We start from the raw sequence: 25,776 nt of genomic DNA on the forward strand, positions 1-25,776 counted from the left end.
AGTATTCAGAACACACAGAGGCACGTGTAAGTGACTGCAAGGCTGCGTGGAACCTCCCAGAGCCCACTCCCGGGGACCCGCTCTCTACATGCTCCCCTGGGTAAGCTCATCTCCCCCAAGGGGGCCCCTGCTTACCTTTTCCCAAGCATTAAAAGGTCTAAAGCCGAGGTCCACAAACCTCGGGTCTGCAAAGATGTTCTGCCTCCGTGGAAATCTTATACTCAAGGACATCCAACATCAATTCAACAGTTACTCCCAAGCATGAATGCTGGCCCAGTTAGTGCCTTTGACTTATATTATGCTAGGTACCCTATAAATATTTATCAATAGACAGATTTGCTTTAAGGGCTGTTAGTTGTTTTTTTTTTTTTTTAATTTTTTTAAGCAAATGAAATAAGTCAACAATGTCCTAGGGTCCTTAGGCATGACGCTGCCACAGCGGAATAAAATTCACAATGATAGAGCATCTTACAACAAAGAACAGTTTCATTACTATGGTTACAAAATACTGCCATTGTTTCTGGGAACTCCACAGGAGGAGTGCAATGAGCAGGGAGTCAGGAACAAAAGACTGAACTCTTCCCTGGTTCTGGTGAACCACACACGCTAAGGATCAGAGCATTAGGCGACTCAGCCCTCCATTAAATTACTGAGATATAATGTGAGAACAAAACACTGGAAAATAAATCCCATAAAGACCTCGTGGGCTTTGTTTCAAAGAGCAGTTGGCCAGTTTATAAAAAAAAGATAAACAAACATTAGTCTGCTTTTCCATCTCTCCTAGTTATCTTTGCATAAATAAGATTTGAGGGGTTGTGTATATGCATTTTTCCTACTTTTGTTTTGACTAGCCAGTTTTCATGAGGGGGAAAATGCTGTCTAATCACTATATACTGTAACTTTACTTCAAACCCGCTAATTGTTTCACAATTTATTCTGTGATAAAAACCCACCCTAAGTTTTTCCATAACAGCTGCTTTCCTTAAACATCAGCTCAACTTTAAGCTACCAAGGCAAACTACAGAAGAGAAGCCAAAAGTCAAACCCGGTTCCCTTTAAAATTCAAACAGATGTTTTACGCAATCAAACCAACCTACTATTTAAATTTCCTACACACACGCTACAGGGACTCCCAGATTATGTTCTAAAATCTTTTAAAAATCATTAGTACACAAGCTAGAAAATAGGGAGTTATCTCTGCTGGAAATGTTGTGGGGTGTTTTTTTTTTTTTTTTTTTTTTTTGTCTTTTTGCCTTTTTCTAGGGCCGCACTCATGGCATATGGAGGTTCCCAGGATAGGGGTCTAATCGGAGCTGTAGCCACCAGCCTACGCCAGAGCCACAGCAACACCAGATCCGAGCCACATCTGTGACCTACGCCACAGCTCACGGCAACACCAGATCCTTAACCCACTGAGCGAGGCCAGGGACCGAACCCACAACCTCATAGTTCCTAGTCGGATTCGTTAACCACTGAGCCACGACAGGAACTCCTGGAAATGTTTTAAAATACACTTCAACAAGGGGTGCAAAGGTTCACCTTGGGACCACTTGGAAAACCTGATGTTAGGGACAATAAAGGTGGTTTAGATGAGTAAGTAAATTGATCAATACTGCTCACAGCAGTCAGTCTTAATCCTACATTCAACTAACCAGAGCAAACAGAAATAGCAATTCACTAACAATGCGGCTTGACTCAGGACACTGAAAGAACACACAATTAGAAAGCAGCTTAGGGAGTTTCCATCTTGGTGCAATGGTTAACAAATCTGACTAGGAACCATGAGGTTGCAGGTTCGATCCCTGGCCTCGCTCAGTGGGTTAAGGATCCGGTGTTGCTGTGAGCTGTGGTGTAGGTCGAAGACGCGGCTCGGATCCCACATTGCTGTGGCTGTGGCATAGGCCAGGACTACAGCTCTGATTCGACCCCTAGCCTGGGAACCTCCAATATGCTGCTGGTGCGGCCCTAAAAACGGACAAAAGACAAAAATAAATAAATAAACAAAAAGAAAGACAGCAGTTTAGGCAAAGGATAACACGGAATCGGTCTAATGGCCTGCTCTGCAGACATCCCATGCTCTATGAGACATCCTTTTTAATGTCAGGTCATCATAGATGAACTGGCCTTGTACTGCTCTGAAATAAAAAGAGACGATGGATGCCCTCGTTACTGCTCTATCCTTGCTAGGCCCTTAGCTAAATGGCAATTTACATTAAGACGCTTGGGAAACTGAAAAATCTCACAGTTGACTCACTCCTGAATATTCAATATCTCTGGGACACCCACAAGAGATATTCACAGAGAGGCACGGAAAGGGGGTTTTACCTTTTCTCTCATTAGCAGAGAGATGAGTCAGAGGCTGCCTTCTGCTCCCTACAGATCAGCCTCCCTCAGCCCTCCCAGCAGAGCAATCCCACTCAGACCAAAGCTACTTGTCAACTCACCCAGGTCAGCTACAAAGTTGCCCAAGAAAACAAATCTGAAGGAGCAACCTTCTCATGCAGACACCCCAACTACAACAGCTTCACTCTCTTTACTGTCCAAGGTCCGTTTCCAACAACCTGAACTTGGCTGACGACATAGAGAGCTGTGTTAGCCAACAGCTCAACATCAGCCAAATCGCTATCTTTGTCAGCCAAAACAATGTGGCCATTTTACAGTATTTTGCCCGCATGCTATAAAATGAAGAGAAAAATAAAATTGCCAATACTAGTGCTAAGAAGGCCAGGTCTTGGAGTCCTCTTGTGGCTCAGGGGGTTAAGGACCTGGCATTTTCACTGCAGTGACTCAGGTTTGATCCCTAGCCTGGGAACTTCTACATGCTGTGAGAATCAACACACGTCTTTTCTATCAAAGGAAGCCTTGGTTACTCCATTTGTTCCTGTGTTGTCTGAGGCATGGCCAAAAAAAGCAGCAGCAGCACAGAACCTAGTGCAACTGAAACAGAGAGAAGCACCCTTCTGTAGCAGGAAACAGTGACTCAAACACCAATCACCATATAGGCAGATGGTATCCGCATAAGTGACTATAAAGAAAAAGACCAAAGTCAAAGAAGATGTTGAAAATGGTTGAACTATACTGTCAATGGCATAAAGGGGGTGTAGCTGGGATTTTCTCATTATTTTTAGTCTTTTGGGAATTCACTCACACACACACACACACACACACACACACACACACACACACCTATTAACACATAAGCCTATGAACTGACTTTCACAGATTTGCATTTACTTAACACCTCTGGAAAACTGACAAGTTTGCCGGTAGAGAAATACACTATTTTCTCTTATGACACTTAATTTTCTGAGTGTAAGCCCAGAAAACATGGCTGCAAATAAGTGGCTGGTGCACTTGAAAAACTCCCTTGGCCACTCCACAACTCAGTACGAGTAGATCAAACAAAGCACCTACAACATAATCCCAACTCTGCAAAGTAAAATGATATATATTAAATATGAGTGACTGCTGTAAAACAGCAAAACATGGTTCTCCCTTGGTGATGATATGTGCTTCACAAACACTCCAAACTGATCAAAAAAGCAGCAGTCACGGAAAGAATGAACTTTTGTGCCTGGATCTCTTCCAAGGGTAGAAGCAACACATGATATGGTGAGGACCTAACATTTCCCATCACTATAAACAAAGAGCTACAGGGACAAGAGTTTTGTAACCAAAAGCACTCAACAGGGGATGCAGATAGGTCATAGCACGCACTCAGTCTAGGCGGAGAGAGGAAACTCTAGCACGCCATATCCAGGAAACAATTCTAGTGCATCAGACGACCACAAACTAGGTAGTGTGGACAGGTTTGGGGTGTAGTTCTGAAGAGAACTCTCAGGTAATGGGAAGGTCATTTCTGCAGGAAACACTTCTGAAGTGTGGCCTTGAAAGCAGAGATTTGGGTTGTACGGAGAAGGAGGAGAGTCATCTCCAGGAAATCAGTGCCTTTATGTGTGGGGTGTAACTTACCTTTTATTTTTTTTTTTAATTTTTTTAATTTTTTTTATTTTCCCACTGTATAACTTACCTTTTAAATAAGTCTTCAAGGACTGTTATGTGTGTGTGTGCCTGTCTGTCTGATTTAAGCTACAATCTAGAGGTGATCGGATGCCCTGATAAGGAAGACTCATTCCAGCTAACACTGAGGGCCACCCTCTAAAAGCCTCCTTCAGCCTCCTCGATGACCCCAGGTTTTGATAATCAGAATAATGATGAGAAATGGCGAAAACTGCAAGAACTCTACCCAAACCACTGCATGAGGATCTGATCAAACTTTAACATAGCTTCTAGAAGCCTAAGGCTGCATCCCTGGAGTGACTCTACTGCCTTTTGTCTTTAGAGTTCTTGTCTGGAGAAGATCAGGGCTATAAAAAGAGACTTTTCTGTTCTAGCCAGCACCTAAGATAGGTGCTGACATCCTTTATTTTTTTTATTTTTTTTTTAGAGACCACACCCACGGCATATAGAAGTTCCCAGGCTAGGAGTCGAATAGGAGCTGTAGCCTACACCACAGCCACAGCAAGCAGGATCTGGGATCCGACCTGTGTCTGTGACCTACACTGAAGCTCACGACAATGCCAGATCCTTAACCTACTTAGTGGGGCCAGGGATCGAACCTATGTGGTCATGGACACAAGTGGGGTTTGTTACCACTGAGCCACCTTGGGAACTCCCTGACTTCCCCTTTATTTTTTTTTGTCTTTTTGCCTTTTCTGGGACCGCTCCCTCGGCATATGGAGGTTCCCAGGCTAGGGGTCTAATTGGAGCTGTAGCCACCGGTCTACACCAGAGCCACATCTTCGACCTGCCCCACAGCTCACAGCAATGTTGGATCCTTAATCCACTGAGGGAGGTCCAGGGATCGAACCCGCAACCTCATGGTTTCTAGTCGAATTTGTTAACCACTGCGCCACGGTGGGAACTCCCAAACAACACTTTATAAGGTCTCATTTCCCTAACTCAGACCCCCGCACCCTCTTCCCTCCTCCTTCATCCTTCCAGTCACCTGTGCAAGTTAGGATGGCAATCAGCTCTTTCCTACCGTCATTGAGGTGTTCCTGAATAAAACCTGTTTTCATTGCTTTAACTAATGTCCAGCTATATTTATCTTTTTTTCCTTTTTACGGCCTCACTTGCGGCATATGGAAGTTCCCAGGCTAGGGGTGAAATCAGAGCTTTGACTGCCCAGGCCCATGCCACAGCAGCGCTAGATCAGAGCCACATCTGTGACTCATGCTGCAGCTTGCAGCTGCAGCTCATGACAACGCAGGATCCTTAACCCAATAACTGAGGCCAGGGATTGAACCCACATCCTCACAGGCACTTATGTTGGGTTCTTAACCCCCTGAGCCACAATGGGAACTCTGATTTATCTTTGACAATGGACAGTCCCTGGTAGCTGGAAATACCTTGGCGTGGGTATCCCTGCGCTTTCATGAACTGGCTACAAGGACTGAGTGAGTCTTCTGCCTGGGAATGGCACCCTGGGCTTGACTCATCCATGAGGTCCTGCTGCTTTAGCAGTCTTGGTCAAGTTTTGCCTTCTAGAAGGTTGTCACATTTGCCCAGGGGAGCAGGGACACTGCTTGTCAGTGCACCAAGAAGGGCAAATATGTGGAACTTTGTGAAGCCGCAGATCTGGCTACATGACTGTTCGTACCTGCCTCCTTGCTGATAAATGCACAAGTGGCCAAATCTGGTCTGAGACTTGTCCTTATAACCTGAAGCAGGTTGTAAGAAAGAAGCTAAACCTTGCCCATTTGTAACTCCTGGCAACCCCCAAGATCTACTGAGACAGCCTCAGAGCTGTGTATTTAAAACTGCCTTAAAGCCATTATAAGCAACAACCACAAGCAACAGTTCCTTATGATTTAATCATCCTATAATAAGAATAATAAAGAATTGGAGTTCCCGTTGTGGCGCAGCAGAAACAAATCCGACTAGAATCCATTAGTTTCGGATTCGATCCCTGGTCTCTCTCAGTGGGTTAAGGATCTGGTGTTGCCGTGAGCTGTGGTGTAGGTCACAGACTCGCCTCGGATCCTGCATTACTGTGGCTGTGGTGGAGGCCGGCAGCTGTAGCTCCGATTAGATCCCTAGCCTAGGAACCTCCATATGCCTCCGGTGCAGCCCTCAAAAAGACAAAAAAAAAAAAAAAAAAAAGAATAATAAGGAATAGCAATTTCCAGGTTAAGAGCTCCAACTCAAGTCAGGTGGGCCAGGGCTGAAGGCCTGGCTCCCCCACTACCCAACATCAATCAAGTTAATTCATTTCTCTGCACTTCAGTTGCCTCACCTGGAGGAGGCCAATTAGAACTTTACCCACCCCATAGGGTTATTGTGAAGAAAGAATGATATAATGCAGGTAAAAACAGCACACTTGGAGGCATGAACCGAACTCCAGCTATTGTTATTACTATCGTTAATGCTTATACTTGCCTTCAGTAAATGCTGCCAAGCCTTATTCTCAAACTGCCTTGAAAAGGGTGTTGAGATTTTCCGTTACACATCTCATTTCACCTCAGACAGGGTATCCTGTCACTTTCTGTAATGATCTTTCCCCACACTTCCAGCCCCAACAGGCCCTTAAATCTCAGGAGAGCAAAGACAGACTTTGTTCATCACCCAGTGCCCAGGGGTCTACCACGGTGCTGGGTACCTAGAAAGTGTTGAGTGACCACTCTCCTGTGACCTCTCCTTCCATGAGCATCCAGTAGCCAAGAGCCTAAGGAAAACCAAAGTGTGTATCAGAGTCATTGCAAAAATAAAATGACCTAGGGTTTCCCGCTGTGGCTCAGCAAAAGCGAATCCGACTAGGAACTATGAAGTTGCAGGTTCTATCACTGGCCTTCCTCAGTGGGTTAAAGATCTGGCATTACCTTGAGCTGTACTGTAAGTCACAGACGCTGCTTGGTTCCTGTGTTGTTGTGAATGTGATGCAGGCTGGTAGCTACAGCTCCCATTCGACCCCTAACCTGGGAACCTCCTGTGCTATGGGCGCAGCCCTAAAAGCCAAAAAAAAAAAAAAAAAAAAAGAAAGACCTAGAGATGGTCCAGGTGCAAGTAGGTAATAGCCGCTCGAAGTTCCTTACTCTGCCAAACCCTGTCCTAGAGACTTAATCGCAAGCAATCCTCGCAATACCTCCAGGAAGTATTCAACATTCAACAGCTGAGGAAAACTGAGGTAAGTAGAGGGTAAGTAACATGGGCCCAGTCACACCAGTCCTCGGTGTCCAGATTCCCAAATCAAACCCAGCCCTGGGTCCAAAGCCTGGGCTCTTTTGTGGGTTACGAATTTTCCCTGATAGGGATCCAAGCTGCATCTGCGACCTACACCACAACTCACGGCAATGCCAGATCCCCGACTCACAAATCGAGGCCAGGGATCAAACTGGAGTCCTCAGGGATCCTAGTCGGGTTCGTTATCGCTGAGCCACGATGAGAACTCCTCTCCATTTAATTTATAACAGGCATCCCAAACGTAACAAAGCCAAAAGAAAACTGTGGGTTTTCCTTGCCAACTGTTCTCCTCGCTTCAAGCCTTCTACCTCACCTCAGTAGACAGCACGATCATCTATCCAGTTTGTGTCATAAACACAATCTCACATTTCCACACCCCACTTCTCAACAATGCAAAAGCCCAACTCTACCTCTAAAATACCCCCAGAAGGGAGTTGCTGTTGTGGCTCAGTGGTTAATGAATCTGACTAGGAACCACGAGGTCGCGGGTTCGATCCCTGGCCTTGCTTGTGGGTTAAGGATCCGGCATTGCCATGAACTGTGGTGTAGGTCGCAGACACGGCTCAGATCCCGCGTTGCTGTGGCTTTGGTCTAGGCCTAGGCTGGCGGCTACAGCTCTGATTAGACCCCTAGCCTGGGAACCTCCATGTGCCACAAGTGTGTCAGGAGCGGCCCTAGAAAAGGCCAAAAAAAAAAAAAAAAATACGCCTAGAAGTCAATGACATCCCACTGTGAGCACTACTACGCCCTAAATTAAGGTACCACACTCTGTCCTCCTTGTCTGCAGCAATAGCACATTGCCAGGATTCAAGCTCCACCAGGCAAGATTTTGGTTCATTGCTGAAGCCCTGAACACCGCTGGCACACAGGAGGAGGCAATAAAAAATATTCACTAAATGAACAGCTCTGACTGTTCTCCCTTACCTCCATGCTAGTCTCTGACACAGTCAAGTCTTCACCGCACCCAAAGTGATCTCCTTTTTTTTTTGTCTTTTTGCCTTTTCTAGGGCTGCTCCCAGGACATATGGAGGTTCCCAGGCTAGGGGTCTAATAGGAGCTGTAGCCACTGGCCTACACGACAGCCACACAGGATCCAAGCCGCGTCTGCAACCTACACCACAGCTCACGGCAACGCCGGGATCCTTAACCCACTGAGCAAGGCCAGGGATCGAACCCACAACCTCATGGTTCCTAGTCGGATTCATTAACCACTGCACCATGACGGGAACTCCATGATCTTCTAAGTGTAAATCAAGCCACCGTTCTCACCTCCTCAAAATCTTCCAACACCTCTCCCTGTAACAGGAATAAAATCCTAACTGCAATGGTGGGGCTGCCGGCCTCTGGTCACATCTGGTCATGTCTGCTTCTCTACCTCATCTACCTAAAGCCGCTCTGCCACCAGGACCTGTTACAGTACTCACTGTTGCATTGCTTACATGCTTATGAAATGCTGCCCCATCCCCACCCCCTAGCTGGACCGGCCACTGAGACAGAGATGACGTTTGTCTGGCTCACTGCCCTATCTCCAGCATCTCCACACAGTGATATTGTGACATAATCAGAAATTATATTTGGTCTTCATTCCTGGGTATGCGAGGCCCAGGAGACTTGTGGTTGGCAGCAGAAATGCGAGTGGGAGGGAGTCTTGGGGATTAAGCCCTCAACCTGTGGGACACTAATTCCAGGTAGGGTTAGAATTAAACTGAATTGTTGTACATCCAGTTAGTATCCAGAGAGTTGGGAAGTTGGTTGGTGGTAGTGGGGGGAACCCATACAATGATGGCAGAAGTGATGGAAGTAAAATCAATTCACAGGTACTCAAAGAAAAAAATTTTCTTTAAAGATTCATAGATAGCTTCTGAAGATGCTGTGGTTTCTTTAAATGTGAACTTCTTAACAGCCCCATCCACTCGAAATCACAATGTCGTTAACCCCCTCCCTGCAATGAGACCCACCACAGTGAAGCCTCAAGCAGTCCCAAGAAAGCAGAAGTTAACTTTCCAGTGATGAACCGCCAGGATTTGGTTCTTTCCAAAGTCCTGAGAGGGGGATTTTAGAAAGTCATTAAATTCTGCCAAAATACCAACCATACCAATAATTCTTTTACAAGCCCACTTGAATACTGGCAATGATGTTTAGACTCTTTATTAGCTGCTGGGAGCCACAGAAAGCTTCAAGGGGCTTTCAAGGGAATGGAGAACAGGTGCCTAAAATATCTGTAATGTAATTACTATATTAACAAAGTGTCACATTAAATTGGAACTATCTCAAAACAACAATGAAGGATTTGCAAAGCTTTCTTGAGATTCGGATCATTCGGAAAACAACTTTTTCTGGTGCACCTCCTCTCCAAAGCCCTGAGAAGGTGTTTAGCGTCCTTTAGGGTGTCTGAGTCTCCCTGACTCAGGCAGGGCAAGTCATTCTATCTCAGGTAAAAAACCTCAATTTCCTCATCTCTGAAAAGGCCAGCTTGAATGCATGCCAAGTACAGTATGAGACCTCAAAAACCAAGCGATAACTTCACATGGCTACGCAAGAGAGGGCGGACTATCTGCCAGTATAATCAGTCGATTACAAAAACCCACAGCTTAACCCCTGCCATCACTTACGGTCACCTACACTGTGGCCTTTGATTTGTCGCCAGGCTAAATGGATTAGGATGCAAGAACAGCCCTTGTACTTGAATGGCCCCCCGGAGTTAGACTCATCTGAGAAAATGCACCATTAAAACTCAGTACAAAAATGATGATAATCAACACGTCTAGGCAAGAGGGAGCGCGACGTTCCAAAGGCTTTACCTACTTTTTTTTTTTTTTTTCGAACTCTGCAGGAAGGAGTGAAATCAGCGTTAAGGCGTTAAAACGTACTACCTCTGCCCCAGGCACTACTAACCGGTAGAAGACGCCTATCCCAAGTGGACATACATGTTTAAGATATCATGAGTTTAACAGGCGAGAGTTACAAAACAGGTTCGGGCAAGTTCATGTGAAAGGAGGGATGGGAAGGCTCAAGCTCTTCCAAGGCAGCCGCGTTCGCGCCCAGCCAAGGTGGGTCGGGAAACTCAGGACACAGGGCTGAGTCTCCCCTGCGCCCAGCCCTGAGCACTGTGGTTTGGAAAGCAGGCTTCAAGACATTTTCGAACGAACAGAGCCAATGCCTTGTCAGATGTCCACAGCAACCTGCCTGGGCCATACAACCCAAGTTTCGTTCAGGTCATGTAAAAGGAGAGGTTGCCCAAACGCACGTCTTATTCTGGGTTCATGGGCTTGGCAGAGCCAGGTGGGCTACAGAGCTCAGCACCACACACTCCTGCCCTGGGGAGGAGGCGACGTGCCCCAGATTCTGTCGGGATACTCCGCCCAAGCCTTGACCGCCCCGCCCTAAACGAAGTTTCACAGCCGAACGGGAAGACCTTGGGATCGCCTCTAGGGCTTCCCCGTGTCCCTCCCGCCTGTCTGCCCACAGCACAGGGTTTCCCCGACCGCTGAGCGCCGCGCTCCAGCCCGAGGCAATAACCCAGGCGGCACGGGTCACCGGCCCCAGTTTCGCCCGCGGAGCTGGGGCGCGCACCCAGGGAAGCTGGCGCTGCCTCTGCTCCTGGCGGGGTCGCCCGATGCGTCTCCCCCAGCTCACCTGGCCCGCACAGCACTGCGCTGACATTGCGACGGCCGACCACCACCGGCGTGCTCTCCTGCTCTCAGCTTCCCTTTGGCCCTCTAGGCTCCCTCCTGGCTCTAGAGCCCCTCTCCAAGAAGGCTCACGCTTCCACGCCGCGCAGCTCCAGCTGAGCGCTAGGCACGGCGGCCTGGGTAAAAACAACCGCCTCCAAACCCCGCCCCGCCACCGCTGGCCCCTCCCCCCCCGGTCCCCAGAGGCTGGCCGCCGAGTCTGAGCCTGAACCCGCCCCTTTCCTGGCGCACCGCCTCGGAGCAGGCCTGCCCCTCGCAGGCACTTCCGCTGGCGTCAGGCAGCTGGTGGCAGTGATCGCTTTCCGGTGCCGCGCTGGACTCCCGGGTCTGCCCGCCGTCGAGCCGGCCTCCCTATCGGTTCCCAACTCAATAAAGCTTGGAGCCCTGAGTGAGCGATTTTGAGTGTTCTGCGCTGAACTGGCGCATTGGGAATGGCTGAGAGCTGGTCTGTACTCTGCCTTGTGCCGAACTGGGATATCCATGAGATCCCTGTTCCAAAATTCTCTTTATCTTCCTCATCTGCCAAGATTGCTGAGCGCCCATTCTGCGTTTCCTAGGACATTGGTCTAATTTCCAGTCTCTCTTCCCCAACCCGTGTGACAGTGCATCCCGGTCCTGAAAATTAGTTTGCATTCCTGCTTCCTCTCACCAGACTCTAGCTAAAAAAAAAAAAAAAAAAAGTCCCCAATATTCTGTGCAAAAGGCAGAGAGGCACCCCAAGTTTTTCCCTCTACCCAAATCTGCTCTCCTCATGGCTACTTCCCCAAGAAGAGGAATTTCTGTTAGTGCAAACTTTCACCAAACCCTTTTACTCCTTAAAGCAAGCATTACGTTTTTTGTTTTGTTTTGTTTTTTCTAGGGCCACACCCGCGATATATGGAGGTTCCCAGGCTAGGGGTCCAATTGGAGCTGCAGCCGCCAGCCTACAGCAGAGCCACAGCTACACCAGACCCCAGCCGCGTCTGCGACCTACATCACAGCTCACGGCAGCGCCAGGTCCTTAACCCACTGAGCGAGGCCAGGGATCGAACCTGCCACCTCGTGGCTCCTAGTCGGATTCGTTAACCACTTTGCCACGAGGGGAACTCCAAGCATTACATATTTTAGAAATGAGGCAACTGAAGCCCAAACAGTTTCAATAATTTGCCCAAAACATAACGGCAAAGCTGAAGAAGCAGGTGGACAGGAATCCACATCTCCCCCCTCTGATGTGATGCAAAGCCTGACCTTAAGCCTTTGGCAAAGTAGTGTCTTTGGGGGCAGTTTAGGAGGTGAAGACTTAGAGGAAAGTCTTAGCTGCAGAGGATCTCCCAGAATTGAGACAGGCTGGGAACAGGGATCCTCTACCAGAGTGCTTGCACCTGCACAAAGGGCTCCTTGAGCAACAGAATACAAAAAAATTATGTGACTAAAAATAACTGCACACATACACATTTGAGGCAATTTTGAGCAACAGGATACAAAAAGGTCACAAACTACAGGTTTTTCAGGTGCCAGGAGTAAAAGCAGAGTACTGTCCATGATCCCTGAATACTGTACCACCACAGGGTAGAGAGACTACCAAAGCTATGCCTTTTGTCAAACTCATCCATCCATCCCTGCAGTTATCCCATTTAAAGACCCAAGCAGCTTCCCTCCCAGAGCTGGCAAGTTCACCTGTTTCTTTTTTTTTTTTTTTTCCTTTTTTTTTTAGGGCCACACCCACAACCCAGATCCAATCGGAGCTGTAGCAGCCAGCCTACACCACAGCCACAGCAACGCAGGATCTGAGCCATGTCTGCAACCTATACCACAATACATGGCAATGCCGGATCCTTAACCCACTGAGCAAGGCCAGGGATTGAACCTTCGTCCTCATAGATACTAGTCTGATTTGTTAACCTCTGAGCCACAATGGGAACTCCAAGGGCACCTGTTTCTTGCTTTTTCTCCCTGATGCAGCAGCTTCAGCCCTAACTAACTAAGCCTTGCCTGAAATTCTTATCTGGCCTCTTAACAATTTCTGTTCATTAAACAGTCCAAGGACCGCGGTTGGTAACAGAATCTCCTAGAATCTCAGATGCCAGCATTTAGAAGAAGAAAAATAATGGGAGTTCCCGTAGTGACTCAGTGGTTAACGAATCTATCTAGGAACCATGAGGTTTCGGGTTCAATCCACAGCCTCATTCAGTGGGTTAAGGATCTGGTGTTGCCGTGAGCTGTGCTGTGGGTCGAAGACACGACTCGGGTCTGGCATTGCTGCGGCTGTGGCGTAGGCTGGCAGCTACAGCTCCGATTAGACCCCTAGCCTGGGACCCTCCATATGCTGTGGTGCCGCCCTAGAAAAGACAAAGGAAAAAAAAAAAGAAAAAGAATGGAGCAAGCCCTACTCAGAACCATGGGAAGTAATGAGAGTTGGCTCTAACTAAAATTTTAAAAATTATAATTTAAAAAAAGGAGGAGTTCCTAGGCCAGGGATAGAACCTGGGCACCACTGGGTTACAGGCCGAGCTGGTAGTAGGATCTAGGCCTCCAGAATCCTGTGCTCTTTTTGCCAAATTGATAACAATGTGTGAGGATTCTGTGACTATATTAGTAACAACATGGCAAAGAGAACATGATTTAATAATGGGAGACTTTGTAGACTATGTCCAAGGTACCTGCAAAACACAGCAGAAGCCTGTGCTTCTGGACCCATTAACTTATGAATTTTAACTCCACCAAGAACAGGCAGGGCAACCTCTGAGCCTCAGTTTTATCATCTGCGAAACGAGGACTAATAGTGCATAAAAGTCACCCCTACAGACTATGCAGAACAGGACCTGACCTTCATAAGCCCTAACTGGTATGAGTTAAAAAGACGTTAAGAAATAATTCTTCCTCCCTGCTGGGAGAACTCAAAGGAACGTGGCCACTGTCAACTGAAAGAAAAATGCACAAGGTGAAAGTATTCAGGGGCCCTTCTGTGGACCATAGCTCAGGAGTTAGCCACTTGGATGGGTCTGAAGAACTGCTCTGAAGAGATGAGAGCCCAGGTATATGTGCATTTTTTGCTGAAAAAAAAAAAAAAGTAGTCAAACATAAAAGATTACTGCTAATCACAAAGAACAGACATCTCATTAATTATTTTAATACTTTTCTATGAAAGGGGAAAGTGCAAGAATTTGGAGTTCCTGAAATTTAACCATCTAGGGGCTAGGATGTTTTGCCTTGGATTTGCATCTTCACTATATAGGGACAAAACATAGACTGCTTCCTATTTTTCTCCATTCTGAAGTCCCCTCACAATGCAGTCAGTGGGTGACTACAGTGACTAATGGCTTGATCCTTATAGAACTAGAGTTGCCCGAAACATTCTTTTCTTTACATCAAGTCTGGCTCTGAAGGCTTTACAGTTACTTTTTTTTTTTTGTCTTTTCTAGGGCTGCACCCACGACATACGGAGGTTCCCAGGCTAGGGGTCCAATTGGAGCTGTTGCTGCCGGCCTACGCCAGAGCCACAGCAGTGCCAAATCCGAGCCGCATCTACGACCTACAGCACAGCTCACAGCAACACCAGATCCTTAACCCAGTGAGCAAGGCCAGGGATCAAACTCGCAACCTCATAGTTTCTAGTTGGATTCATTAACCACTGAGCCACGATGGGAACTCCTACAGTTACTATTCAAGGTCTGGTCGATAGCATTATTTGCATCTGTGGTTAGTTAATAGAGGTAATATCAGAATAGAAGTAATGTCAGTAAGACATAACATAAAACATTGGCACCTTAATTTTATTTTAAGTACTCTGCAGGTCTTTTCAAGAACAACAGTTGTACACAGTGTTCTTAACTTGTAGGTAATTTTACAGTCCATCTCTTTTGATGTGGATTTTTCAGAAACCCTTGTTTCTGAAACAATAGACCTGTTTCAACAAGACTGCCGCTCTTGGCAGACCATGTGAAATATTTCCCCCCAAAAAATGTTCTTAAATTAACTACATTAGCTCCATTTATACAATTTAATTATACATGTATATATACAACGTATTATAAATAATTAGCTTATAATTTGCTGTCTTTCCCTCCTGAGTTTGAGGATTTTGTTTGTTTTTTCCTTTTTAGGAAGGAGAAGCCACTGTTGGGTTTAAAAAATACCAGTCACTGAACTGAAAACAATAGTGATATACATATGTTATTAAAGGAAAAAGCATAAGAGTACACTGGCTTTTTTTAACCTTTGAATTTAGAAAACTTCATTATAAATTTAATGTCCCGTTCAAGGATAGCTTAAAAGCAGAGAAAATTAGTCTAAGTACCTAAAATTTTCTCAAGTTTGAAAAAAACCCTACTGATGTGTTCTGTTGGTATTTAAATATAAAAGAAGAAATTTCTCTGTCATAAAATCTCTAGGGATCTCAACCTAGTAGTGAAACTTTAATTAATTCCAATTACAAGTAAACCACGAGGTAATCATTCCAGAACAGTCATCAATTTGGGACCTTAGGCAAAAAACCAATGAGAGTGTAATAGTGCCCCCACCCAACTCCTTATGGTAACTGCATTCTCCTTTATTTCTACTATTATATGTAGTTTTTTAAATTTTTATTTATTTATTTATTGCTTTTTAGGGGCACCTGCAGCATATGGAAGTTCCAGGCTAGGGGTTGAATAGGAGCTGCAGCCACCAGCCTACGCCACAGTCACAGCAATGCGGGATCCAAGCCCCATCTGCGACCTACACCAAAGCTCACAGCTACACCTGGATCCTTAAAGCCCTGAGCAAGGCCAGGGATCAAACCCGAAACTTTGTGGATGCTAGTCGGGTTCATTATCCTGTGAGCCACGATGGGAACTCCAGTTTTTCCTTCTTATCTCCATCTTTTTATTGTTGTTGTTGTTTTGTTTTGTCTTTTTAGGGCAGCACTTGCAGCAATTGGAGGTTCCCAGGCTAGAGGACGAATTGAAGCTATAGCTGCCAGCCTACACCACAGCCACAGCAACACCAGATCTGAGCAGCATCTGTGACCAACACCACAGCTCACAGCAACGCTGAATCCTTAACCCACTAAGAGAGACCAGGGAACAAACCTGTGTCCTCACAGATGCTAGTCAGATTAATTTCCACTGAGCCATGACGGGAACTCCTTATCTCCATCTTTTAAAATAATATTCTTCTGCTCTGTTATTTCCTAATCTGTTGACTATATTTATTGTGTATTATCTTTTATGTTCCATGTGGGCTGAAAGCTTAACCCACCGGGCACTTCCATCTGCCATCTTGCCAATCTAATTATATCACAGTTTTCATAAAATTAAGTCAGGATTTATGTAATTATGGCTAGTACAAATTATTCACTGCAGAACCACATAGTGTATAAGGACAGCATTTCTTTCTTGTCACTTGTATTTTTCAATCTCATCCCTCTTTCCTAGAGAAGCAGTCCATTCTACTGGTTAGGGGGTCAAGATTCTTGAGCCATGCCCTAGAGTCAGAACTTTGCTGTGATTTTGAGCAAGTGACTTCATCTCTCTGTACCTGTTTCTTCTGCTTTATATGAGAAGGATTAATAAAAATATACACATAAAAGCACTTAAACAGAACCTAGCATGTATTTAGTATCTGGTGTTGTTTGGCTCCCATACTTTTTTATGGACCTAATCTTGATTTTTCTCTATCTGTCCATATGGCTTTTTTGTTGTTTTTGTTTGCTTTTTTCATTTTTGGCTGCCCTGAAGCATATAGAGTTCCAGGGCCAGGAATCAGATCTGACTTAAGGTGCAGCTGCAGCAATGACAGATTCTTAATCCACTGTGCCGGGCAGGGGATTGAACCTGCATCCCCGTGCTCCTAAAACGTAGCTGATCCCGTTGCGTCACAGAGGGAACTCCTCCATATGTCCATATGATCTGTTGTAATTCTTTTCCTCCAGATAATCCCTCACGTCAGATAGTCTGTCAATTCAAGCCCTTTCTCTCTCAGAGCTCTCCAAAACTACTGTAGTCGGATCCCTCCATGCTACTACTGACCACTGCCATTCTGTCCTGGCACTTCCCTTGGCTACTCTCTTCTGTTGGAGATCTGGCTTGCTGGAGTCCTCTTTATTGATTTATTCCCTTGTTTTGATGAGCATATTGGCAGACATAGGACTCCAAATCCCTACTTTTAGCCCTTAAACGGAGCAACTTAAAATACAAAGTATTCATTCTTTTTTAGTACTCATCAATCTTTTACTTTTGTCTTTTTTTTTTTTTTTTTTTTTTGTCTTTTTAGGGCTGCACCTGTGGCATATGAAGGTTCCCTGGCTAGGGATCCATTCAGAGCTGTTTGCTGCCGGCCTACGCCAGAGCCACAGCAACGCTAGATCTGAGCAGAGTCTTCGACCTACACCACAACTCACGGCAATGCATTGAGGGACGCCCGGGATTGAACCCACAACCTCATGGTTTCTAGTCGGATTTGTTCCCACTGCACCACAACAGGAACTCCTCATCAATCATTTTTTAAAGTTTTATTGAAGTATAGTTGCGTTACAAAGGTTGTGATCATTTCTGCTGTACAGCAAAGTGATTCAGTCATACATATACACTTATCCATTCTCTTTCGGATTCTTTTCCCAAATATATCATAGAATATTGAGTAGAGGAGTTCTCTGTGCTATACGGCAGGTCCTCATTGGCCAAGCATTCCATATACCTCAGTGTGTATATGCCAATCCCAAACTCCCAGTCTGAGACAGAATACTAATTTAGGTAGGTAGAGTAGGAGCATGGGCTCTAATACATTCTTTTGATATGTTTATTGATTACTCTTTGTGGTTTAAGGGCTCCAGGGCCTCCACAGGCCTTGTTTTATTACAGGAAATGCGCATTCCCCACAGGCTTTGTTTACTACTGGAAATTCGAACCTCCAGCCCACTCCTCCACTGATAGAAAAGGAATGAGAGGAATGGTGACTTAATCTAAGGAAAGAAGACAAAGAAACCAGAAAACTTACAGGACATTTCCAATCCTAAAACCCCTATTGGACAAGGACTGATATAGGTAATTGAACAAGGCCAATGGGAAAAAACCACGTCTTTCTAGACCTCACATTGGAACCCTCCCCCTTGAAGGAATAAAAACCCCTAAAGGACAATAGAGAAAGAAGGCTTTTCTCCCCGCTCCCAGCTGTCCTGGGAGCTATTTGCTTTTCTTTAATAAAGATTTTGCTTGCTTGCTGCCTGTGTGTTCACGGAATTCATTCTTTGACTGCTGTGAACAAGAACCCGATTCCGGTATCATCTTTCTGGTATCTAGTCCATCTCCCCTCCTCTCGGTCCCTCCCCCCGCCCCCCACAAACCTGCCCCCTTTTGTTCATTCCTACCTTTAATTCCATTATCTCCTACCTCTTCAATTTTCTCTCTTCCAAGCATTTTCAGTCTTTCCTTTATTGAATCATTCTTAAGCTACAAACATGGTCAGATTTCTCCTAAATTAAACAAATGAAGACAACCTCCCTTGACTCGCCACCATCCTTTCCTCTTTCCTTTGTCTTAAAACTTCCAAGAGAGTGTGGCTCCACTCTCCTCAATCCTCTCTGGCCTGGATTCTGCCCTCCAGGCCACAGGAGCTGCAGATTCTATGGTCACTACTCCCCTAACCACGTCGCTCCTGCTCCTCAGCCTGCTTGAGACAGGAGAAATAATTCCTCCTTAAAATAATTTTCTTTTTATCTTGTCAATGAAAAAATATTGCTTGTCAAAGCAGTAAACAAAGGATATTGTAGCCATCAGGCCCCCACGTTACAGCTGCCCTTATGGCGAGCCCAAAGGGAACTCAGAATAGAAACAGGATGGCTGCCACCATGCCTTGAGCCACTGCAACCACGCCCATAGGTGCACCCTGAGGAGGCTCAGGATGAGAAAGCACTGGATACTCACAGATAGCTGAGGTGCATACCAAAGGAATGATTTCAATGAGCCCAGACTTCTGCACCGTCCCTTACACAGCAAAGCACTAAACTTCATTAATTTGAGCTATCTGGCTTTCTTAAACTCTTGTATATCCTGGCTCCTCCCTTACCTCTTTTTTTTGTCTTTTTGCCTTTTCTAGGGCCGCTCCCAAGGCATATGGAGGTTCCCAGGCTAGGGGTCTAATCGGAGCTGTAGCCGCCGGCCTACGCCACAGCCACAGCAATGCGGGATCCGAGCCACGTCTGCAACCTACACCACTGAGCAAGGCCAGGGATCTAACCCACAACCTCATTGTTCCTAGTCTGATTCGTTAACCACCGAGCCACGATGGGAACTCCCTCCCTTATCTCTTGAGAGCAGTTTCTCAGAGTTATCTGAGAGGGTGCCTCCTGGGATCAAGTCCTCAGTATTGTCCGTCAAATAAAACATAATTCTCAAATTTTAGGTTGTGCATTTTTTTCAGTCGACAATCTTTTAAATATTACTCCACTAATTCCCACTTAAAGGAATGTTTAAAGAAATGTGCTTTTATTGTTCCAAATTCAAGTAATGATAACAAATAAGCTAACAATGTGTCTTTTGCCCTTTTAGGCAGATGCTCTGGGGAACCAGAGAAATCTTTTGTAACTATCCTCAGCTGTATTGTGCATAGAGAAAAGTAATGATTCTTCAGCACTCAAATGGGTGCTTTAAAAGTTTTGCCCCAGTGTTTTAAAGATTCTCCATTTAATCCATTTCACATTATTAATTTGTTTGGCAAGTCCTCTGAGTATAAATAATCTGAAGGAAAATACTCCTATATAACACCCCAGGGAGCCCAGGTTAATGAAGTGGGTTGTTCAACAGGTTTTTCAGCATTGCTCAACCTTCCTGGGAACAAATTAAATTTTTTTTTTTTTTTTTTTTTTACTTTTTAGGGCCTTAGGTGCAGCATATGGAAGTTTCCAGGCTAGGGGTCAAACTGGAGCTGTAGCTAGTGCCCTACACCACAGCCACAGCAACATGGGATCTGAGTCTCATCTGCAACATACACCATAGCTCACAGCAACGCTGGATCCTTAAGCCACTGAGCAAGGTCAGGGATCAAACCTGCATCCTCATGGATACTAGTCGGATTTGTTTCCGCCGAGCCATAACAGGAACTCCCCAAATTAATTTTTTTTTAAGTCTTCTTGGACTAAGGGCCTAGTTGTCATGTTAACGGGAAAAATATATATATTTATATTCTTCTTATACTATATATATAAGAAACTCCTACAGTCAGATTTTGAGTTAACCTTTCTGTTAAGAAAACTAAGTAGGGGGAGTTCCCATCGTGGCTCAGTAGTTAACGAATCTGACTAGGAACCACGAGGTTGCGGGTTCGACCCCTGGCCTCGCTCAGTGGGTTAAGGATCCGCCATTGCCGTGAGCTGTTGTGTAGGCTGCAGACGCGGCTCGGATCCCGTGTTGCTGTGGCTCTGGCGTAGGTTGCTGGCTACAGCTCTGATTAGACCTCTAGCTTGGGACCCTCCATATGCTGTGGGAAGTGGCCCTAGAAAAGGCAAAAAGACAAAAAAAAAAAAAAAAAAGAAAGAAAACTAAGTAGGAATGTCAATTAAGTATGCAGTAGTCTTTGAGTCGATTTTTGAAAATTTCCAATTTCTTCTCTTAGAAATAAATATTTGGGTAAATCAAGGAAATAATCGTTGTTACAATCACTCTTCAACTTTGTTATGAATGTTCCCCGAACTCAGCCTCTGCTCACCGGTGCTGAATAGAAACTCGGAGACAGAGTTTTGGGTGAAGGAGAAAAAATAGCTTTATTGCTTTGCCAGGCAAAGGAGAGTCACAGTAGGCTAATGCTTTAAAGACTGTGCCCCCCTTAGGAGAGAAGGGGGAGGTGGTTTTATAGTTTGGGGAGTGAAAAATTGGGCCACAGACAAGGATCAGGATAGAGGCAAGCTTGCATGTTTTCAAAGCTGGTGTTCAGTAGTCTGGTGGTGTCTCCTTTCCAGAATAAAGAATGCTTCACTAACACCTTCCATTTGTTGAGGGTTTTCGTTCTGCAGAAGAACTCAAAGATATTGTTATCCATATCCCTTGAAGAGGGACCAGGACCCTGTCCCCAAAGCTGTACTGTTGTTTCTCGATTGCTCCTCTCCGGTCTCTGCATCTCCTCCCTTCCCTGAGTAGCAACTGTTTGAACCTGCCCTTTGGAACTCAGGAAAGGTCATGGAGGCTGAAGTTTATTCCCCGAAAACAAGAAATGGGGGACACAGAAAGGATTGTGTGCTCAGGAGCCCACAGGGCCCTGCTTGGTTTCATGAACTTTAAAAAAACGCTTATGAAAACATCTCATTTTTGTTCTTCTGCATACCAAAGAAATTTTAAAATTCAATCCACAAAACTTTTCATATCCTGATTTCAAGTAAACAAATTCAGAAGGGCTAGATGTTGGGGGCTGGGGGTGGGGGTGGGTGTGAAGCGGACAAAAATGAGATCAGGCATCCTTTTCACTTTTCCTAGTTAATCCATTCTAATTAATTTCCTGAGCAGAAGAATAAGAGGTGAGCCCATTTCTTCAAATAACAGCACTTTGTGTTGTCTTATCTTTTAAATACGTATTTAAAGAGACTGCTCCTGCTGGTTTGTTTCAAATTCGCTTTGTATAATCCACCCTTTGAAGTAAGTGCTCTTTGGAGATGACTGGTTTTAAAAGAACCCCAGTCAGTTAACTGCCTGTGAAACCATATAGTTTCATGGAAATCAATAAAAGACTTTCATTGAGGGTTTCACTTGAAAGGTGTTTACATTGTTCTGTGAAGACTGGAAAAGCGGAAGAAGCTTCCTGAGGTTTCATAGAAAGACAATCCAGCTTATTTATTCATAATAGGATTTTGGTTACAGAAGAGCATTTTAGATTCAACAGTAAGCGAATTTTAAATGGCTGAGAAAGATCGTTAAGAAAAACTTCAAAGACCATTTCATTTTTGTTTCCCTCTTTAATGCGAAAAGGAAGAGGAAAACACCCAGGGAAGAAAGTTATTAATTCTGAAACCCAAAGGAAAAGTTTAAAAAAATAGCTGCTCTCAGAAAAAAAAAAAAAAAAAAAAAAAAAAAAAAAAAAAAAAAAAGATGCACTTATTGAACTGACATCATTAATCAATAATTGTTGGTTTTTTCTGTGTTTTTTCCCATGTTGATTCTAGCAGGTTGAAAGCAAGATTAAACACTCCTATTCCCTTGCTTTATTTAAAAGCAGTGGGGGAGTTTCTGTCGTGGCTCAGCGGTTACCAACCCGACTAGTATCCATGAGAACTCAGGTTGGATCCCTGGCCTCGCCCAGTGGGTTAAGGATCTGGCGTTGCTGTGAGCTATGGAGCTTGGATCTGGCGTTGCTGTGAGTGCAACCCTCAAAAAAAAAGAAAAAAAAAAAAAAAATACAAGCAGTGGGGAGTTCCCATTGTGGCTCAGCAGGTAATGATCCCAACTAGTATCCATGAGGATGCAGTTTAGATTCCTGGCCTCACTAGGTGGGCTAAGGATCCAGCAGTGCTTTGGCTGTGGGTAGGCCAGCAGCTGCAGCTCCGATTCGACTCTTAGCTTGAGAACTTCCATATGCTGCACATGTGACCCTAAAAAGCAAAAATAAAGCAAAAATAAATAAATAAAAGCAGTGGGCTTCTATTCTATAACTGGACTACATTTTCTGAAGAAGCAAATAGAGGTAAATGTTAAATGGCGGTTAGACAAACAATGAAATGTGAGGGAAATCTACCAAGAGTGGATATAGGATTGTTTCTCAAATCCTTACTACCTTTCGCTCCCTTCGTGATCACCAGGTCCCTCTAGCCTTGGTGGTGGGAAAAGGAATCATTTATTGCACTTCTACCCGATGCCCAGTTTTATGTACACCTTATTTAATCCTCATAACAACCTTTAAAAAATAAACAAAATAATAACTGCAGTAACCAGGCCCCAGGCAGAGTGCCACAGCAATAAAATAACTGCCAGCGATACTAAGGCCGAATCCCAGTCCACCACCTGAGCTGCTGAGCTGCTGACTTGAGGGGCACCCTAAAAAGGCAAGTTGCACCTCTGGGAGGAGGCTATGGGACAGCAGCATGAATCCGGCAAAGCCGACCCCAGTGACCTCACCCACCCTCTGCGGCGGTGTCCTGCTGCCCTGTCTTCCCTTTAATTCAAGTCATAAGTTGCCAGCTTCCCCTGAAGCCCAGTGCTTCTCATTCTTTTCCATTAGTTATTCCTGCCATACACACACACACACACACACACACACACACACACACACAGAGTGCCAGGGAAACCTCTTTCACCCCAGCACTTATTCTTTTTTTTTTTTTCTTTGACTTTTTTCTTTTTTATGGCCGCACCCGCAGCATATGGAAGTTCCCAGGCTAGGGGTCTAATCGGAGCTACAGCTGCCAGCCTACACCACAGCCACCAACACAGGATCCGAGCCACATCTGCAACCTACACCACAGCTCACAGCAAAGCTGGATCTTTAACCCACTGAGCAGGGCCAGGGATCGAACCCACAACGTCATGGTTCCTAGTCAGATTTCTTTCCACTGCACCACGACGAGAACTCCGCCAGCACTTAATTCTTGAAAAACCAGTCACTCCATCTTCTGTCACAAAGTGCTTCTGAACCTTCTCTCCCCATCCTCTCTGGATGAAGGGACTCTACCTCAAAGGGACGTGACACACATCCAACATCCTTAGGCATATTCATGTCCAACCTGCCCCTCAAAGTATGAAATTCGAAATGAGGATGTGTGACTTGAGCCATAGTAAAACTGAGGTAAGGAACAAGCACCACACTTTTTTTGCTGGGATTTAGGACCTATTAGTAGAAAATGCAGAATTGAGGCCACATTGTAGACTTGAGGGTGGAGGGGTAGAGACAAGGAGGAAGGAAAGCAGAGGACCCTGCATTTAGCAGAGAAAAGTCTCCACTCAAGATTCCCCCAAGGGCAACCTTAGATACCAATTTGTGAAAGGCCTGTGATGTACAGAGCCAGTCTCCAGACTTAACTTCTAGCCCTTGAAAGGTTAATGGTGATGACTTCATATCCTCAACTTGAGATAACTTTGGGGAGCGTTCTCTTTTAGAAGTACTAGATTTCCTGCTGTGGTTATTTTAAGATTCCTTTGGAGCACAGAAGCTTTTGGAAAGATAGGAGACAGAGTATAATGTTTTAGCTTCTACAGTAAGAATAAGGGTGGGGTTCAGGGCTTGGAGAAAGAAATGGCAGGAGTTCCCGTCGTGGCTCAGTGGTTAACGAATCCGACTAGGAACCGTGAGGTTTCGGGTTTGAGCCCTGGCCTTTCTCGGTGGGTTAAGGATCCAGCGTTGCCGTGAGCGGTGGTGTAGGTCGAAGACGTGGCTCAGATCCTGCATTGCTGTGGCTCTGGCATAGGCTGGCAGCTACAACTCCGATTAGACCCCTAGCCTGGGAACCTCCATGTGCTGTGGGAGCGGTCCTAGAAAAGGCAAAAAGACAAAAAAAAAAAAAAAGAAAGAAAGAAAGAAATGGCAGTAGATGTAAAGCCTTCTTGGCTTCTATGTCTTTAAGAATGTCAAATGCTGACTTCATATATGCCACATCCACTGCAACTGGATGTGGGGTGGCGATCAGCCTGGACCCTGGTGGACAGGTGACATCTGTCTTCATCTCCCCTCAAGCCCTGCTCCCTGAGAATCTCCAAGAAGAGACAATACCCTAACCTAACCAGCTCTAGAAGTTAATTACACAGGGAGTGCCTGGGGACAAACAGGACAAACAGATGGGATCAAAATGTTAGGATATGAACCCCTGCATTTCTGTCTTACCATAGTTGATACCAGTGCCCCTGGATTTCAGGGAAGAACCCCAGCCAAGAACTACCAGCTCTAACATGATGGGAGGTGAGGCAAGGGAACGCCATCATGTCCCATTGACTCAATGTAGTACCTGTTTTCATCTCTATGTCCAAAGCAGGGTAGGGGTTACAAGGGCACCTCGGGAAAAGGACAGCTCATATAGTCAGGCTAGTCTTACACTTTTGTTCTGGTGAAATAATTTAAGAACAAAGGGGAAGAGGTTTGGGGTTCAAAATGAAAGATTTAGTGATTACATTTATCTTCCCTCTTTCTCAGTATCTACATTTATTTTTTCAATAATTCGTTTTCTTAGATCTCACATGTAAGTGTGATTCTACAGAATTTGTCTTTTTCTGCAAGATTTATTTCACTTGGCACAACACCCTCAAGTTCCACCTATGTTCTCACAAATGGCACGATTTCCCTTTTTTTGTGGCTAAATAATATTGTAGTATATGTCGCATAGCTTCTTTATCTATTCATCTGTCCATTTAGACACTTAGGTTTTTTTCCATGTCCTGACTATTCTAAATAATGCTGTGATGAATATGGAGGTGCTGTTATCTCCTCTAGTTAGTGATTTTGAGTAGGAGGTGGATGGGCCCCCGGGCTGAGAACAGCTGGGACTTGTTAGGCCAAGTGAACTGGGCCTTGCTTCTCTGACACATCAAGGAAAAAGTTAATTGCAGGAGCTGAGCTCTGCTGGACTAGAAAGATAAGATGACCACTTCAATTACTCCTAGGGTCAAGGAGACCTCCCCAATTACACATGCGCAGTAAGACTCCTGGGGTCAGAAAGGCAGGGGGTCCCAGGCCATAATAAGTCCTGATACCATCCTGGCACCCTTTGCTCTGGAATCCATCTTTGCCAAAAGATGCAGACAAAAACTGGGGAGGATCCTGTGTCCAGTTAGGTGTGAGACAAGACTTAAAACAAGATAATTGGCTAAAGCTAAACAAAGACCCAGAAGAACCATGCTATATAAGTGATTTAAATCACCTCTCTGGTGTGTTCCTCACTCAGGGGGACACCGGCACCCCTCTTTAGGGTGTATGTTAC

General features: G+C 45.2%; 1 protein-coding gene across 2 annotated transcripts in view; it reads right to left on the reverse strand.

Moving 5' to 3' along the window:
- Window positions 1-25,776, reverse strand: part of SERINC5 (serine incorporator 5) — a 203,092-nt gene that overhangs the window by 107,704 nt on the left and 69,612 nt on the right. Inside the window, exon 1 of one of the 2 annotated variants that reach the window (XM_013994946.3) lies at window positions 10,879-11,035. The exons of the other annotated variant lie outside the window; for it this stretch is intronic. Within the exon in view, the coding sequence (XP_013850400.2) occupies window positions 10,879-10,905 (27 nt within the window). The 5' untranslated portion in view covers window positions 10,906-11,035. Of the gene's footprint in view, window positions 1-10,878; window positions 11,036-25,776 lie in introns of those variants that run through there. 2 annotated transcript variants of the gene reach the window in all.

The sequence above is a fragment of the Sus scrofa genome, chromosome 2 (assembly GCF_054392235.1).
Source record: "Sus scrofa isolate SSC_HxYL_T2T_F1_AM1 chromosome 2, Sscrofa_HxYL_maternal_Yorkshire_Landrace_v2.0, whole genome shotgun sequence".
Classification (NCBI taxonomy): Eukaryota; Metazoa; Chordata; class Mammalia; order Artiodactyla; family Suidae; genus Sus; species Sus scrofa.